This window comes from Cervus canadensis, chromosome 1 (genome assembly GCF_019320065.1).
Source record: "Cervus canadensis isolate Bull #8, Minnesota chromosome 1, ASM1932006v1, whole genome shotgun sequence".
Taxonomy (NCBI): Eukaryota; Metazoa; Chordata; class Mammalia; order Artiodactyla; family Cervidae; genus Cervus; species Cervus canadensis.
The window spans coordinates 21926039-21944202 of record NC_057386.1 but is presented as its reverse complement, the minus strand read 5'-3'; the positions used below and the strand labels follow the sequence as shown (position 1 = coordinate 21944202).

General features: G+C 41.7%; 1 protein-coding gene across 2 annotated transcripts; it reads left to right on the top strand.

Moving 5' to 3' along the window:
• Positions 1-419: 419 nt before the first annotated feature.
• Positions 420-17999, top strand: MRPL45 (mitochondrial ribosomal protein L45). Of its 2 annotated transcripts, none has more exons than XM_043470009.1 (8): positions 420-706; positions 1619-1796; positions 2196-2313; positions 5878-5976; positions 14298-14346; positions 15245-15394; positions 15748-15921; positions 16332-17999. In XM_043470009.1, exons 1-8 carry the CDS (start codon positions 641-643, stop codon positions 16416-16418), a joined length of 921 nt encoding a protein of 306 aa, XP_043325944.1. In that variant the 5' UTR covers positions 420-640; the 3' UTR covers positions 16419-17999. The 2 variants fall into 2 exon arrangements, with proteins under 2 accessions (XP_043325944.1, XP_043325953.1); XM_043470018.1 differs by having other exon boundaries at positions 589-706; positions 1567-1796.
• Positions 18000-18164: the final 165 nt, after the last annotated feature.

The following is an 18164-nucleotide window of genomic DNA, read 5'->3' as shown; positions in this document are numbered from 1 at the left end:
TAAGTATAAGCCATTTTTTGTGTTAATAAAACCTGTGCCTCTGTCCCCAAATGGCAAACAAATGCTTTTGTCAGTCCACGGGTCTTTTTCTTCAATAAACACAGTTGTCATTAATTTCCTTAATTCGATAGAATATTCTTCTCACAGTATAGACTGGGAAAATCAGAGCTCCGGCTAAGGTTACCCACCATATGGGATATAGACCTAGAAGTTAGACATTTTTGTCCTTCCTAAGATCCAAGTAGGCACCGAAGAAAACACTTGTCTCAAAAGGGAAACATCTTTTCGTTCTTTACGGAATGGAAAAAAGGTGCAGCTCTGTCCCAAACCTTCTGGAATGCAGTAGTTTCTGGCCGCCAGAAAACCTGGTGCGCAGGCGCGGTTGTGGCTCCACGCTCTCCGCCTGGCGCGTGACAACCGTGCTTCCACCCTACCCCCAACGCCATCTTACTGCGCATGCGCAGCTCCACTCCACCCTCGCTCCCTCCCGAACGCGTACGTGCGCGTTCGCGCCTCTCACACTTGGCGGAGGGCGCGAGCCCTGGAAAATTCCACGCCCGAGCTAGCTCCGCCCTATGCGCCTTCTTTCCAGCCGTCGGCTCTCCACTGTTTCCCTCCCAGCTGCCTTTGCGTGAGCAAAATGGCAGCCCCCATGCCGCGGAGTTTGTCTTGCTTATCCAGGGCTGTAGGACGGTGGTCTCGGCAGGTGGGTAGGGATGGGGTGGCTGAAAGTCTGGGGGCTGGAGGAGGACAGAGTAGAGGGAAATACTCACTTTACGGTTGTCCTTGGTGAACTTGGGCGATACAGATCATACCTAGGTAGGGAGCAGTTGAGGTAGGCGAGACACAGCTATTGTATAGCTATGTGGCTGAGTGGGGAGAGCCCTGGTAGGGCCATCAGGGCGGACAAGTTCTCGGGGATTAAGTTTCTCCGGTTTGCCCTGGGTCTCACTGGCGTACGGATGTTAAGTGGGAAAGTAGTAAAGGTTTGGAAGGTGGTCTCGCTTGCCGTTGATTTTTTATAACTGTCCTAAATTGATCAGTAGCTGTAAAGGAGGGAGAATCGTTCCTGCTTGAACAAACCTCATGGTCAGCGAGAAAAGGGATCTGGCCTTTAAAGAGCTTATTGGTTAATTGGGAGCTAGAACGACAAAATAAAGTTTACGTTGAGGCTCCCAATAGAATGAGCACAATGTAATCTGAGTAAATGTAGAGATTTCTGAGTTTAGGTAGAGCAGAAGAAGAGAGAGTACTGGGTTGGTGTTTAAGTTCCCCATCAGACTGAGCGTTCTTTCATCAGTCTGATCAACCTTGCTTTCATCAACTCTGCATCCTTGAGTTGGCATAGCCCTGTAGTATGAAAAGTACTAAAAGAAAGCCTTTAGTAAAGGTTGAGTGGTATTAGTATTAGTAAAAGTTGCTTACTGGTTTTTAGTAAGAGACAGCTATAATTGTTAAGATAGAAGCATTTCCCCATGATGTGTCGCTTTATAATTGTTCCTAAGTCATTCTTTGAATTTGCCCTTTCTATCTTTGCTTACAGTTTTTTTTTTTTTTTGCTTACAGTTTGTATAAGATTTTTTCCCAGGTTACCTAACCTTTTTCTGCTATCCTCCAGCCAATCCTGATGACTCAGTCCACAGCAGTAGTTCCAGCGAGAACTAAAAAACGTTTCACACCCCCTACTTATCAACCCAAATACAAAACAGAAAAAGAGTTCATAGACTATGCCCGGAAAGCAGGACTGGTCATTCCTCAAGAAAGTTTGGAACGTCCCATACATCTGGCCTGTACAGGTAAAGCCCTAACCCAGTCCCCTTCTGTCAAAGGTCTTCTTGAAAAGTGGAATGATTTGGACTGTGAATGATAGCATTTAATTAACCCCCAAATCAGTTCAGATTCAATAATTTGTATACGTTATATTTCATGAGGTCATCTTTGATCTTGTTTTCACAATATTCCTAGAAGACCAGGGTAAAATTTCTCTGTTTTGTACAAGAAGCAGCTAAGACTCTTTTGAAGACTAAGATTATCTTACTCTACTTTTTCTAATCCTGCATGATTTCCTCTGCATGGAAAAGTCTGTTGATATAAACTATTTTGTATCCAGGAGCCCTCCCAATTTTTTATGACCTCAAGATGACTTTTTCTCAATCTTGCAATGCTTTCTTAGTTTTCTCCTTCTCTCTTTACAGCTGGTATCTTTGATGCCTATGTTCCTCCTGAGGGTGATGCCCGAGTGTCATCTCTTTCTAAGGAAGGACTAGCACAGAGGACTGAGCGATTGAAGAAGAATGTGGCATCACAATTGTCGTAGGTATCTGAGACAGCTGGGAGTTAATATTAGAATAAAAATTTCTTGTTGCTACTTAATCCAGAGAGGCCGTCTTGGATTAGTTGTGTATAACTCTTTTGATAACTTGACAGTATATTCTTTCCCTGTAATAGACTTAATGTATAATAGTATGGGCATTCTGAATCTTAGCATCTCAGCCTTGATTTGTCATTTTTCTCACATCATTTAGGAAGTTGACATTGAAGTTTGTAGGACACTTTTTTGATCACATATTTAACAATTTAAAGTAGTAATAAGAGAGAGCATATTTATAAGAGAAATACCTGAGATTTTAAGAGAGTAAGAAAAACCAAAAGACTTTAGAAGATAGACCTGTTCTAGGGAGCTAACTGTGCTTTAGTTAAAGAGCAGAAGCCAGAACTGTCTTCTTAAAGAGATTTTCAGCATCTGTCACTCTGGCTCTGACTGTATCTAAATTATAGGCTCTTTAAGGTCATATATAGATTTCTATGCACAAGTGTATTGAGTTAGTGGCAATTCTTCATGTGGCTACAACATTCCTCTAAATACAGATCTTATCACATCAACACATCTGCCTCAGACTCCTTGTGGCTCCTTATTATCTGAAGAATAAAATATAGATTTCTTCAGTGGTATTCAGGGCTTTTTAAAAAATAACTTGGCTCTTACCTTTCTCTCCACCATTGTCTATTTCATTTTTCTCATCCTAAGCGTTAACATTTCCAAACTAGTTGCTAGTTCCTTGACAATTGCTGTGCTGCTTCTCTTTGCACATCCTTTCCTCTGTCTGAAAAATGTCTTTTTTCCTCAAGCATTGTGTCTGCTGGTTTTTGTTTTTTTAAAATACTTATTTATTTTTGGCTGCAGTGGCTTCTCTTGTTGTGGAGCACGGCCCTACACTAGGCTCTACACCCCACACTACATGTGGGCTTCAGTAGTTGCTGTATGTGGGCTCAATAGTTACGGCTGCTGGGCTCCATAGCACCGTAGCTGTGGCACAGGGGCCTAGTTGCCCTCAACATGTTGGATCTTCCCAATCAGGAATTGAACTGGTGTCCCTTGCATTGCAAGGCAGATTCTTAACCACTGGATCACCAGGAAATCCCTGCTTTTTTTTTATAATCATACCCCCAGTTCTTCCCTCTCCTCTCCCCTCCCCCTTGGCAACCACAAGTCTGTTCTCTTTGTTTCTTTGTTGTTGTTCAGCTGCTAAGTTGTGTCCAATTCTTTGTGTCCCTATGAACTGCAGCACACCAGGCTTCCCTGTCTTTCACTATCTCCTGGAGTTTGCTCATGTCCATTGGGTCAGAGATGCCATCCAACCGTCTCATCCTCTATCTCCCCCTTTTCCTGCCCTCAATCTTTTTGAGCAGCAGGGTCTTTTCCAGTGAGTCAGCTCTTTGCATCAGGTGGCCAAAGTATTAGAGTTTCAACTTCAGCATCAGTCCTTCCAGTGAATTTTCAGGGTTGATTTCCTTTTGGATTGACTGGTTTGATTTCCTTGCTGTCCAGGGGATTCTCAAGAGTCTTGTCCACAATCAAAAGCATCATTTCTTCAGTGCTCAACATTCTTTATGGTCCACCTCTCACATCCGTACATGACTACTGGAAGAACCACAGCTTTGATTATGTTTGTGTTTCATAGATATGTTTCTTTCTGCCTTTTTTTTTGGCTGCACCACTCAGCATATGGGATCTTAGTATACCGACCAGAGGGATTAAACATGCACTTGCTGCAGTGGAAACTCAGGGTCTTAACCACTGGACATCCCTGTGTTGTATTTTAGACTCCACATATAAGTGACATTGTATGTTGTTTGTTTTTCTCTTTCTGACTTACCTCGTAACGTATGATAATCTCTAGGTCTGCTTTAATTTCTGTGTCTGCTTCTAGCCTTCCCTGACTTTTTTTGGAGTTGCCTTTGTTATAATTATAACTGTATGTTTATTTTTACTATCTCTGATAACTCTGTATTGTGATGATTTCCTCTCATGTATTTCTCTCCTGGCTTGTGAACTCTTTGGTAGAAGAGTTCATGATGTTGACGAACACAGCACTTATTGTCTAGGGGAGGAGACCAGTTACTGATTGTATACACATAATTACAGATGCGGTGAAGTATGAGTGCCATGGAAACACAGGACGGGGAAAGATAACTTTCCCTTCTGGGAGTTCAGAGTAGGCTTCTCTAAGAAAATAACATTTAAAGCTGGGATCTAAAGGGTTGCTTGGAGTTAGCTGAGTAGAGAAATGTGGTGAGGAATAGCATTCCAGGGAAACAAAACAAGGCTTTGAGGTGAAAAGAGTGTAAAGGAGTTGATTTTGTCAAATGCTTTTTCTCTGATCATTGACATGATAATGTGATATTTCTCCTTTATTATATTGATATGGTATATTACATTAATTGATTTTTTAGTGTTAAGCCAACCCTGCATTCCTGGGATAAATTCCTCTGGGTTATGGTGTCCCTCATCCTCTTAATACATTTCTGGTAGTACTGATTAGATCAGAATTCCCTGTTTACATTACTATAACTATGAAAACGCTGTTGACAGCTGAGCCATGCAGTACCTTATTATTACATTTCCTTTCCTGCATAATAGTTTTTTTTTTTTTAATTCCTGGCGTTAAGTGTCTTTTTTTTCTCATTTCCTTGTAGAATCCCTGGTTGTGTTAATTTTCTCTCACTGTGTAGAAAACATTATTTTATCAATCTCATCATAAAGAAGAAAGCCCCAAAAAAAAAAAAAAAAAAAGAAGAAAGCCCTTTTGGAGCCTTCTTACCTTTTTCGGTCTGGATTGGTCACTCTTCAGGCTCACTGTACATTGTGGGGTCTACTTTTATCATCATCCTGCTAATCCATTTGCCTTGCTCTTATTTATATTCCCTGTTTCCTGGATTTTATGTCTTTCTCCTTCATGTACATTCAGTTATTTTGGTGGTACACATTCCCTCACAGCTTCCTGAGAAAGAGTGGAAGGTAAATAAATGAAATGTTGCAAGGCTAAGAAAAAGTCTTTTTTTTAGTCTCCCACTTCATTTATAATTTGCTCATAGGGCTTCCCTGGTGGTCCAGTTGTTAAGACTTCACGCTTCCCCTGCAGGGGGCACAAGTTCAGTCCCTGGTTGGGGAACTAAGAACCTATCATGCTGTGCAGTGTGGCCAAAAAAATAAATAATTTGCCCAGATACAGAATTCTAGACTGGGAGTCATTTTTTTCTCCATCAAAAATACTCCTCCATTATCTTTCTAATCTTCTAACTTCTGATGTTGCTGGTTAGAAGCCCAATGTCTTTCTGACTCTTGAGCCTCTGTATGAAACCTGTTTTTTCTTCCTTAGTGCTTGTAGGATATCTTCTTTGATGTCAAAATTTCAGAAATTCACTATGAGAAGCTTTGGTTTTTCTTCAGAATAATTGATTTAAGTGTAAGTTAGAAGGCTGTATTTATAGGACTTGGCACATTCAAAAAACAATTACTGAATAAATGGACAGACATTAATGGAGGTAAAGTAAGCTGTTAAGTTATTAAAATGATTCTCATGCTTAATTTTACAGGATCCGGAGGATAAAAGAAAGTGATCCTAGTTTTAAAGTAAAGGACTTCCCTGAAAAAGCCCAGGATATCTTCATTGAAGCTCACCTGTGTCTAAACAAGTACGTGAACTACCTGTCTTATCCCCGTTATGTTCTCAGCAGCTGTTATTCTAGGTTTGTTTTTTTTTTTTTTTCTTCAGGTAAGAATTCTAGAGTGAGAGAGCTTCCTCTTTGGGAAATAATTGGAGCCTGGAGCTATCTTTGACTTCTTTCACTGTGTCTGGGAATTTTCACCATTTGGTCTGGCTTAGCTCCACTGGCAAGTGTTAGGACTCTGCTTAATGGCAGCTGTTTTCACCCTACCTCATCCCTAGCTCATCCTGATCCTTTCTGTGTGTTTGTCTTTTAGTCACTAAATCATGTCCAACCCTCTGCAACCCCATGGACTCTAGCCCGCCAGGCTTCCCTGTGTTATATTGTCTCTTGGACTTGGTCAGATTCATGTCCATTGAGTCAATAATGCTATCTAACCATCTCATCCTCTGTTGTCCTCTTCTCCTTTTGCCTTCAGTCTTCCCCAGTATCAGGGTCTTTTCCAATGAGTTGGCTCTTCTCATCAGGTGGCCAACATATTGGAGCTTCAGCATCAGACCTTCCAATGTCTGATTGATCAGACCTTCCAGTCTCTGATTACTCAAGGTTGATTTTCTGTAGAATTGACAGGTTTAATGTCCTTGCAGTCTAGGGGACTCTCAAGAGTCTTTTCCAGCATCATAATTTGAAAGCATCAATTCTTCAGCACTCACCCTTCGTTATGGTCCAACTCTCACATCCATGTCTGACTACTGGAGAAACCATAGCTTTGACTCTATGTACCTTTGTCAGAAAAGTGATGTCTCTGCTTTATAATGTGCTATCTAGATTTGTCATAGCTTTTCTTCCAGAGAGCAAACATTTTTTAATTTCATGGCTACAGTCACTGTCTACAGTGATTTTGGAGCCCAAGAAAGTAAAATCTGTCACTGCTTCCACTTTTTCCCCTTCTGTTTGCCATGAAGCAATGGGACTGGATGCCATGATCTTAGTTTTTTGGATGTTGAGTTTTAAATCAGCTTTTTGACTCTCCTCTTTCATCCTCATCAAGATCCTCTTTAGTTCCTCTTCACTTTCAGCCATTAGAGTGGCATCATTTGCATATCTGGGGTTGTTGATATTTCTCCCAGCAGTCTTGATTCCTGCTTGTGATTCATCCAGCCCAGCATTTCGCATGATGTACTCTGCATAGAAGTACATAAATAAGCAAGTGACAATATACAGCCTTATTGTATTCTTTTTCTAGTTTTGAACCAGTCAGTTATTTCATGTCCAGTCTGTTTCTTCTTGACCTGCATACAGGTTTCTCAGGAGACAGGTAAGGTGGTCTGCTCTTCTCACCTCTAAGAATTTTCCAGTTTGTTGGGATCCACACAGTCAAAGGCTTTAACTTAGTCAATGAAGGAGAAGTAGACGTTTTTCTGGAATTCCCTTGCTCTCTCTATAATCCAGCAAATGCTGGCAATTTGATCTCTGTTTCCTCTGCTTTTTCTAAACCCAGCTTGTACATCTGTAAGTTCTCAGTTCACATATTGCTGAAGCCTAGCTTGAAGACTTTGAGCATAACCTTACTAGCATGTGAAATGAGCACAATTGTTAGATAGCTTGAACATTCTTTGGCATTGCCCTTCTTTGGGATTGGAATGGAAACTGATCTTTTCCCATCGTGGCCACTGCTGAGTTTTCCAAATTGCTGACATATTGAGTGCAGCACTTGAACAGCATCATCTTTTAGGATTTGAAATAGCTCAGCTGGAATTCCATCACTTCCACTAGCTTTGCAAAACTGAAAGCAGATTGACTATATTCTTTGTAGCTGAAGATGGAGAGGCTCAATGCAGTCAGCAAAAACAAGATCTGGAGCTGACTGTGGCTCAGATAATGAGCTCCATATTGCAAAATTCAGGCTTAAATTGAAGAAAGTAGGGAAAACCACTAGGTCACTCAAGCATGACCTAAATCGATCCCTTATGAATTATACAGTGGAGGTGACAAATAGATTCAGAGGATTAGATCTGGTAGACACAGTGCCTGAAGAACTATGGACGGAGATTTGAAACATTGTACAGGGAGCGGTGATGAAGACCATCCCCAAGAAAAAGAAATTCAAGAAGGCAAAGTGGTTGTCTGAGGAGGCTTTACAAATAGCTGAGGAAAGAAGAGGGGTGAAAGGCAAGCGAGAAAGGGAAAGATATACCCAATTGAATACAGAGTTAAAGAGAATAGCAAGGAGAGATAAGAAGTTCTTTTTAAACGAACAATGCAAAGAAATAGAGGAAAACACCAGAATGGGAAAGACTAGCGATCTCTTCAAGAAAATTGGAGATATCAAGGGAACATTTCATGCAAGTATGGGCACAATAAAGAATAGAAATCATACGGACCTAACAAGCAGTAGAGATTAAGAAGAGGTGGCAAGAACAGACAGAAGAACTATATTAAAAAAAGTTAGTGATCGAGATAACCATGATAGTGTGGTCACTCAGCTAGAGCCAGATATCCTGGAATGTGAAGTCAAGTGGGTCTTAGGAAGCATTACTTCAAACAAAGCTAGTGGAGGTGATGGAATTCCAGCTGAGCTATTTAAAATCTTTAAAGATGATGCTGTTCAAGTCAGCAATTTGGAAAACTCAGCAGTGGCCACAGTTGGGTTGCTATTTTGTTATTGGGTTGCAGGAGCTCTTTATGTGTTCTGGATAGTAATCCCATATCAGATATATGCTTTGTAAATATTTTCTCCCATTTCATGGGTTTTGACTTTCTTGGTAGTGTACTTTGATATAAGAATGTTTTAATTTTGATTAAGTCCAAGTTACATGTTTTTTTTTTTGTTGTCTGAGTTTTTAGTGCCAAATCTACAAATCATTGCCAAATCCAGTGTCATGGAATTTTTCCCCTATGTTTTCTTCTAAGAGTTTTAGATTTGGTTCTCACATTTTGGTCTTTGATCCCTTTTGAGTTAATTTTGTGTATGCTGTAAAGTAAGCATCCAACTTCATTTTTTTAATAGTATTACTTATGAAAAAAAAATAATAATATTACTTATGTATTTATTTGTTTATTTTTGGCTGTGCTGGATCTTCTGTTGCTGTGCTCAGACTTTCTCTAGTTGCACCAAGCCAGGGCTATTCTTTATTGTGGTACATGAGCCTCTCATTGCAGTGGCGTCTTCTGTTGCAGAGCAAGGGCTCTAGGCACACCGGCTTCAATAGCTGGGGCTTGAAGGCTGTAGAGCATGGGCTCAGTCATCGTGGCACACAAGGTTCATTGGTCCCAGGTGTGTGGGATCTTCTGGAACCAAGGATTGAACCAGTGTTCCCTGAATTGGCAGGCAGGTTCTTAACCACTGGACCCCCAGGGAAGTCCCAGTGGTATACCTTTCTGATTCCCTTCTTTCCTATTCTATAGATTTTAAAAAAATTATTTTCTTAACGGTTACTTTGGGGATTAGAATTAGTATCTTAACAGTTTAGTTTGGATAATATCAGAGTTTCAGTAGTGTACAAGCAGTCTGCTCCTGTGTATCTCTGTCCCTTCCCCTTTGCATTGTTACTGCCACTGATTATATGTTTATACATTATGTGCCCATAACATAGATTTGTAACTGAAGTTTTATGCCTGTGCCTTTTAAATCAAATAGGAAAAAAATGAGGAATTACAGATCAGAAGTACAAGAATACTGGCTTTTATGTTTACCTATATAGTAACCTGTACCAGTGCTAATTATTTCTTCTTATTGCTTTAAGTTACTGTCTAGTGTCCTTTCATTTAGGTCTGAAAACTCCTTTAGTATATCTAATAGGACAGATCTCCTGGTAATAAACCCTCTCAATTTTTGTTTATCTGAAAATACCTACAATTCTCTTTCATTCTTTTTTTTTTTTCTTTTGCGATACCTCATGGCATGTGGAAATTCCCAAACCAGGGATTTAACCCATGTCCCCTGAAGTGGAAGTGCAGAATCTTAACCATTGAGCCACCAAGGAAGCCCTTTCCTTCATCCTTACTGTCTATAGAATTCTTAGTTGACAGATTTTCTTTTAGGCCTTTAAATATACCATCCCACTACCTTTTGGCCTCCATAGTTTCTCATAAGAAATCAACTGTAACCTTTTTTTTTTTTTTTTAACTGTAACCTTTTTAAGGTCCCTTGTATGTGACAAATAACTTCTCTTTTGTTGCTTTTAAGATTGTCTCTTTGTCTTTTGGTTTTGGCACTTGTACCCTGTCTCAGTGTGGGTTTCTTTGAGTTCTCTCTGCTTGGAGTTTGTGGAGTTTCTTGGATATGAACATTCACTTCTTTTACCAGATTTGGAATGTTTTCAGCCATTCTTTCTATTCTTTCTTTTTTTGGCTACACTATGCATTATGCGGGAACTTCACTGACCAGGGATTGAACCGGTGCCCCCTGAAGTGGAAGCACAGACTCTTAACCCCTGGACCCTTAGGGAAGTTCCTTCAGCCATTATTTCTTCAAATGTTTTTTTTTTTGCCTCCTCTCTTCTCCTTCTTGGACTCCTATGATATGGGTGTTGATGCATTTGACACTGTCCTATAGGTACCTCAGGCTCTACTCATTTTTCTTCATTTTTTTCTACTTTTTGCTCCTTAGATTGGATACTTTCAATAGTTTTATCCTCAAGTTATGTGGCTCAGCTGGTAAAGAATCCACCTGCAGTGCGGGAGACCTGGGTTCAGTTCCTGGGTTGGGAAGATCCCTTGGAGAAGGGAAAGACTACCCACTCCAGTATTCTGGCCTAGAGAATTCCATGGACTGTATAGTCCATGGGGTCGCAAAGAGTCGGACACAACTGAGCAACTTTCACTTGCTCCTTAGACTGGACACTTTCAGTAGTTTTATCCTCCAGGTAACTGATCCATTGTTTCTGCCTGCTCAGATCTGCTGTTCAACCCCTGTAGTGAATTTTTTTAAGTCTTTATTGAATTTGTTACAATATTGCTTTTTTTTTTTTAAGTTTTTTTTTTTTTTTTTTATCTAGACCATTTTTAAAAGTCTTTATTGAATTTACTACAATATTGCTTTTGTTTTTTTGGCCGCAAGGTATGTGGAATCTTAGCTCCCTGACCAGGGATTGAACTCGCGCCTCTTGCAATGGAAGGGGAATTCTTAACCACTGGACCACCAGGGAAGTCCCTGCTTTTTTTTTTTTTTTTTAAATGTGTTGGCTTTTTGCCCAGGAGATATGTGGGATCTTAGCTCCCCGACCAGAAATTGAACCTGCACCCCCTGCACTGGAAGGCGAAATCCTAACCACTGCACTGCCAGGGAAGTCCCTAACCCCTGTAGTGAATTTTTAATTTCTTTCACTGTATTTTGCAGTTCTAGAATTTGTTTGGTTCATTTTCATAATTTTTATCTCTTTACTGATGTACTTATTTTGTAGATTGTTTTCCAATTTCCTTTAGTTCTTTTTCCCTGGTTGCCTTTATCTCAATGAACATGTAGGACAATTGATTTAATGTCTTTGGCTAGTAATTCTAATGTCTGGGCTTCCTCAGGGATGGCTTCTGTCAAAAATTTTTTCCTGTAAGTGGGCCATACTTTCATGTTTCTTGGTATACTTTGTAATTTTTTGTTGAGAATTGGACATTCTGAGTATTATTATGTGGTAACTCTGAAAATCAGATTGCTCTGCTCCTCAGGAATTGCTGACTTTGTTGATTAGTGTCGCTGCCATCCATTTGTGACTTTTCCAAACTAATACTGCTAAGTGTGTATTCTTTGTTGTGGGTAGTAGTCATTGAAGTTTCCGTTCCATTATCTCTGCAGTCAGCCAGTGACCTGACAAAGATTTCCTAAATTGTCTGACTGAATAAAAACAAAATAGGTGTTCTTTCCCCTTTATCCCTTTGTATCTGTTGATGGGAAAAGCTGCTGCAGCCAGCAGGACTGAAACCATGGCATGGTTTGTGTGGGTCTCTCTGCTGTCCACCAGATTGACCAGAATGTGCAAACTCAAATTTTGGAGGGGAAGGTCCTTGCTGCCTGCCCAAGTACCCGCCATCCACTCCAGAACACAGACCACTGTCCCACAGTCATGGCAGGCCTGAGGGAAAGAGGAGGGTATGTGGTTTGTACATGTTCTTAAATCCAAGCTCATTGGCTTCTCCCTTCATCAGGCACTCCCCTGGTTATTATAAGTATCCAGAGTTCTGAGATTTTGTTTTTCTTATTTATCAATTATTTCAATGAAAGGACCCACCCCTAATGCTTCCTGGTCTGTCGTTTTGTCTGATGTCTGTGTCTGTTGATTTTGCTAGATTGATTCCAGGTCTGTTTTGTAGTGTTGATGATGGAGTGTGTTTCTTCTGAGGGAATTCCAGACAACCTAAGTTATGAACATGCTCCTAGAGAGGTTTTCTCTGTGTATTTCTGCCAGATCCTTTAGGGATAGCGTTGGCAAGGTATAAGTTTTTATGTTAATTTCTTAGTTTAGGAATTCTTGCATCATAGAAATAACTGTAAATTTTGTGTCCACATTTGAGTATAATGTGTATTTAGTGCTTTAATTTTTCAGTTTTCGTGGGGGTTTTTTTGTTGTTTGTTTTTTAGATTTTTCGCCCTGCTCAGAGCTCTAGACAGAGGGGAGCTTTGTCTCTAGGTTGGTGGACTATTTTTCTAGTTTCCTTTTCCTGCAGGTGCCAGACTTTTTTGAGGGTCATAGCTTTATACAGGGATTTCAATTCCAACTCCCTGTCCTTCCAACGTCCTGGGTTTTAGGAGAAGTCAAGCTCTAGTCATCAGATCCTATTTCTGGATCCCTAAATCATCTCTTACCTGGTTGTGGTATCAGGTTATGTTCTTTCCATTCTGCTTTTAATTCCCTCTTCCTCTCTGGCACCTATGGACTTAGCTTCCTTTCTTGTGTACTAGGCTAGAGATTTAAAAATGTGTGTGTGTCTGTGTTTATTATATTCTCTCCAACCTTTCTGGATGTTTACAGTGGGAGGGTAAGTTTTATTGCAAACTTACTTATAGGATAAGTTCTCTTACAAAATACTGAGTCAGCTCATAAAAGGGGGAGTTTATTTCTACTGAAGATTTCTAGGCCAAGATAGTGATGAGGAATTCATTGAGAGGTGCCAGGCGTGGTGGTTGTGGCACCTATCACCACAACTTGGTCTAGTCTAGTCTAGAGCTACAGTGAGGGGAAATGACTCTTTTTATTTGGAACAGAAGTGGAAGTGAAACAATTAGAAGTAACCTATCACCCACCCTGGCATTAGAGACACAGTTTTTCAAAGAGCAAGACTTAAACCACTCAGGAAGTGTTAAATTGCAGAAGATAAAAAACAAAAAAAGGCAACAAAAAAAATAAATTGCAGGAGAAAGTCATGAATGTGTATCTGAAAGAAACTAATCTGTGGTCTTAGGTTTACTTGAAGCCTACTTCAGTGAGGAACCCTCCTAAAATCTTACATGTACAGGAGCTTGGGTTTGTTGTCTCATTTTCTTACCGAATAGAATCAGCATAACTTGGTCACTTTGGCAGCTCCAAAGATGGGATGGAGGGATAGTTTGTGTGGAAAGGACCGGAAATGACAAGTGGTTATCTTTTACTTTTTCCAAACCTTAAGCTTTTTATTTTGTGTTGGGGTACAGCCATTTAATGGAAGCCGTTGACTACCCTGGTGGCTCAGACAGTAAAAGCGTCTGCTTGCAATGCAGGAGACCCGGGTTCGATCCCTGGGTCAGGAAGACCCACTCCAGTACTCTTGCCTGGAAAATCCCATGGACGGAGAAGCCTGGTAGGCTACAGTCCATCGGGTCACAAAGAGTCAGACATGACTGAGTGACTTCACTTTCTTTCTATAGCTGTTTAACAGTGTTGTAGTTTCAGATTAACAGTGAAGCGACTCAACCATACTGGTTATCTCTTGGCTAGGTTCAAGGATGAAAGTATAAGAAATAAGGCTAAGCAGTTGGTAGTGATAATGTATCCATGATAAGAGGAGATAAGTTGAGCTTTTGATTGTTGTTTGTGTTGAATCTTGTTCCAGCTTAGAACAGAAATCAGTCCCCATGTCCCAGTGAAGGTCTTTTACCCATCTCAAGGATGTATAGTAATTTCAGAGAAATTTCTTTCTGCTCCTGAGATTCAAACATAACTTTGCACTGCTTTTAGAGCTCATGGTTTTCTGAGAAATCATGTTATTCTTCATCTTTGTGTCTCTAGGACTTAGTATATTACCTGGTTTATAGTAGGGGTGCAGAAAATATTTGTAAAAATGAAGGGAATGGTTTTCCATTTTCAGGGCCATTTTCAACTTTCATATAGAGTATCATAAAAGCAGTAGTCAGTGATACAAATTTCTTTCCTTTTTAGCTCAGACCATGACCGACTTCATACCTTGGTAACCGAAAACTGTTTTCCGGTAGGTTCTCATCTTCCTTAGAATTGTGGGATGCCTGAGTAGACAGATTCTAGATAGCACCTCAGTTTTCTTAAGGATCAGTTTTGAGAGTACAGGAAGTTTAAGGCAAAAGGCTGAAGTTCATTATGTTTGGCTGCATGGTAATGACTTGCTATGGAGTCTGGTAAGGGCCTTGCAGCTGCAGAAAGAGGAGGTCCCTGAGCAAGTACTGAGACTACAGACCCTGAGGTGAGGGGATAGTCACCTTAGGCCAGCCCTGCACATGCCTGTGCTACAATAAAGGACTTAACCAGTGTGCCTGAGGCTTACACTGTGTGCTAACAAGGGTGCTAGGTACTCTGGGAGACTCCTGCCATTGAGGACTTTGTGGTTTAGTTAGAAGTTCAAGAATAAGAATTTCAGTTGCTCTCAGTTCTGCCTCATCTCCCCAGGCACAAGTATCCTAGTCTAAGCAGGTTATTAACCTTTATAAAAGTCTATCAAATTCCTATAAAAACTGCCGAAAGGTAAGAAGAAAAAAAACAAACATGTGGCCAACAGAAATGCATGCAATAATGAGCAGATTATGAAAGTGTGTGGGAGGGATAACATATTAGGTAAGCTGGCAGTTTGGAATGAGTTCTTCATTGATTTGGAGAAGAGTCCTCCAGGTGGTAATTGGCTCTTGAGTCATGATTTAGAAAGGAAAAGCAAGTTGTTGTAAGGTGAGCTTGAGCAGTAGCTTAAGAAAAATTTAGAAAAGTGAGGCAGAAAAGAAGCACCAGAGCACATTTGATGGGAAACGTTGCATGTTGACTGTGGCATTGCAAGAAGAGGAAGCATGGAAATAAGCACCCACTTCCCTAAGGGGGCGGGGGTGTGCAGTCAGGAATCCAGTTGAACTCTTCTCTGCCCTCAGGACATGGTCTGGGACATCAAATATAAGACTGTCCGCTGGAGCTTCGTAGAATCTTTAGAGCCACCCCAGGTGGTGCAGGTTCGCTGTTCGAGTCTGGTGACCCAGAGCAACGCGTATGGCCAGGTCACCGTCCGCATGCACACCCGGCAGGTAGAGGCACCAGTCTGCTTTCCTCCCAGCTTTTCTTCACTCTCAGGTTGAGCACCTACCTCTGAGTCCTGGGTATAGCTACCCAGGACTGTGAGTTCTAAGGAAAGGCTCACCATGGTCTTTCTTGCCTTGTCACTGTACCCTTCCCACTGCTGTGTGTTAGCTGTGAACACAGGTGTGGGGATATTATTTCCTCTGCTTTCTGGGATCCTTCCACTCCCTCCACCCTGACCGCTCTCCCCCCTCAGTCAGAACCCTCTAAGAGTAAAGTGTCAGTGGTTGATTGGTTAGTCTGGATTCAGAATTAAACAACTCTGAGGACTAACCAACTTGATGTGCTTTCATCTTTGCAGACTCTGGCCATCTATGACCGGTTTGGCCGGTTGATGTATGGACAGGAAGATGTGCCCAGGGATGTCCTGGAGTATGTTGTCTTTGAAAAGCACCTGGCAAATCCCTATGGCAGCTGGAGGATGCATGGCAAGATCATTCCCCCGTGGGCACCCCCTAAGCAGCCCATCCTTAAGGTAAAGCAGCTTGCATGGTTTAAGGTGTGCTAAGTTGCTTGAGTCTTATGTCCAGCTCTTTGCAACCCCATGTACTGTAGCCCACCAGGATCCTCTGTCCATGGGATTATCCTGGGAAGAATACTGGAGTGGGTTGCCATGTCCTCCTCCAGGGGATTTTCCCCACCCAGGAATTGAACCCCCCACATCTTACGTCTCCTGTATTGGCAGACGAGTTCTTTACCCCTAGGGCCACCTGGTTTAAGACATGGCATCCTCAGCCACTCCTGTTGGGTGCCTCCTAGTGGAGAGGGAGGGTGATGCAGCCCCAGGAAGAGGAATCCTTTGGGGATGGGCCTGGAGGCAGGCATGGATCTCTTGGGTAAACCATGGACTTGGACAGTAGATAACTCAGCTTCCTGCTGTTTCAGACGGTGATGATCCCTGGCCCCCAGCTGAAACCTGGGGAAGAGTATGAAGAGCTGCAAAGAGAGGCCCATAAGCCTCAGCTAGCGTGACAGCAAGAATGACTCCTGGGGTGAAGCATGGATGATGAGGCAGCTGGAAGCTGTGACGTCACCTGTCTTCTTCTCACTGTGGGAAGAACTGCCTTTGTTCCCTCTTGCCCTGCGTGGGTCTTTTAAGCAGTCTTATCCTCAATAACAGCTGCTGCTGGTTGGGCCCTGGTGGGTTGGGTCTATGCACAGCAGTGGCTTCGCTTCTTTTTTTCTATCTTATACCTTGTTTCTAACTCTAGATGAAAGGCGGTATGTTTCAGAGAACATGATACCAGCTTTCCCATAGCAAGAACTGTCAGGAGCAAACTGGCAGGACTTTCTAATTACAGGGCAGGGATCAGAGTTGGAAATAAAACACTATCAAGTATTAGACAAATTGTGGTGGGTTCTCTACATTTCTCCTGGTTCATGCTGGAAGTGGACAAGCCTTCAGATGGTAGAAATGGAAGTTAACTGTGACTGTTGTGACTTACAGGAAACCCAGACTTGAGAAAAATAATTAGTGTTTATAAAAGTGATGTCATTTAAGGGGGTCTCTTCTCATACACTGATTCACTAAATCAGTATCTGTATTTCACAAATGAATGTAAATCCAAAGAAATCATTTAGCCCTCAGCTTTTGGATTTTGTTCTTAAGTATCGACTGTATCCTGGTGTAATCCCAGGAGGCGTTGGTGGAGGCAGGGGCCATGGAAGTGTGGATACATTTGGGAAATTCATCAGTAAGACTTGGTTCCCTGGTTTCTAGCACTTTTTGGAGATGGTGACTATTTTTCCAGCCCAAATTTGGAGGCAAAGATTCCAGGATATGAACCTGTGGCGCGTGAAACAGCCCAGCCCCTACTTGTGCCTTAGCTCCAGCTGGAGGAGGATGTAGGACTTCACATGCTCGTGTCCTGGGTCATCTGAGGTGTGACAGGGAAGTCACTGTCCCAGCAGCAAGCTTGGCTTGTAGCACTATTACACTGATCAGCCCATGAGGTCTCCCCTTAAAAATTAGAACCTTAATTCTCTTATTTCTGTGTTTTAAGTCTAGAATTTTCTTTTAAGGAGTTTACCACTTGGCTAAGGATTAATCTTTTCTGACCTTATCTTGAGAGTAGAGTCCAAAGAAACGAATCAGGTTGAGAATAACCTGACTCCTCTCTGTAAAGCTACCATCTCAGCAAAGCAGCAAACAGACCAGGCCTCACTGGGGAGAACTAAGGTTTTAACAACAGCTGCCAAGTGCAGACCACAGAAACGAGATGTGTATGCTTAGGGGAGAGGCAGCACTAGCGGGTTAATCCAAAGCAGCCACTCTCATCATGCTACTTAGTCTCAACCCTTTTGGCTTAAAAATGTACATCAGTCTCCAGCATTGCTGCCCAAGTGAGGTTTGGTCATATCCTATTTGCCTGAGCCCCAGATTAAGGCAAAATGAGAAGGGAAGTGCTTTCAGTAGGATCCACAGCTGGGTGGGTGTGGAGTAAGGGGGAGGCGGTCCTGGGTGGGACAGGGAGCAGAGAAAGCACACTTAATGACCAAACAGCATTTTGATTTCTATGAAAAAAAAAAAAAACATATAAAACTTTCAAATAAGCTATTTCACCCCACTTCCCTAGATCTGTCTCAGGGGTCTGTAGATAATCCTAAATAGCAGCTAAGCAATAGCTGCCACCAGGGAGCCAGAGGATAAGTGCAGTTTTCATTTCCCTTTGGGGTCAAATCCAGCTGAGCGGATGGCCCAGATGTACAGGATTGGCT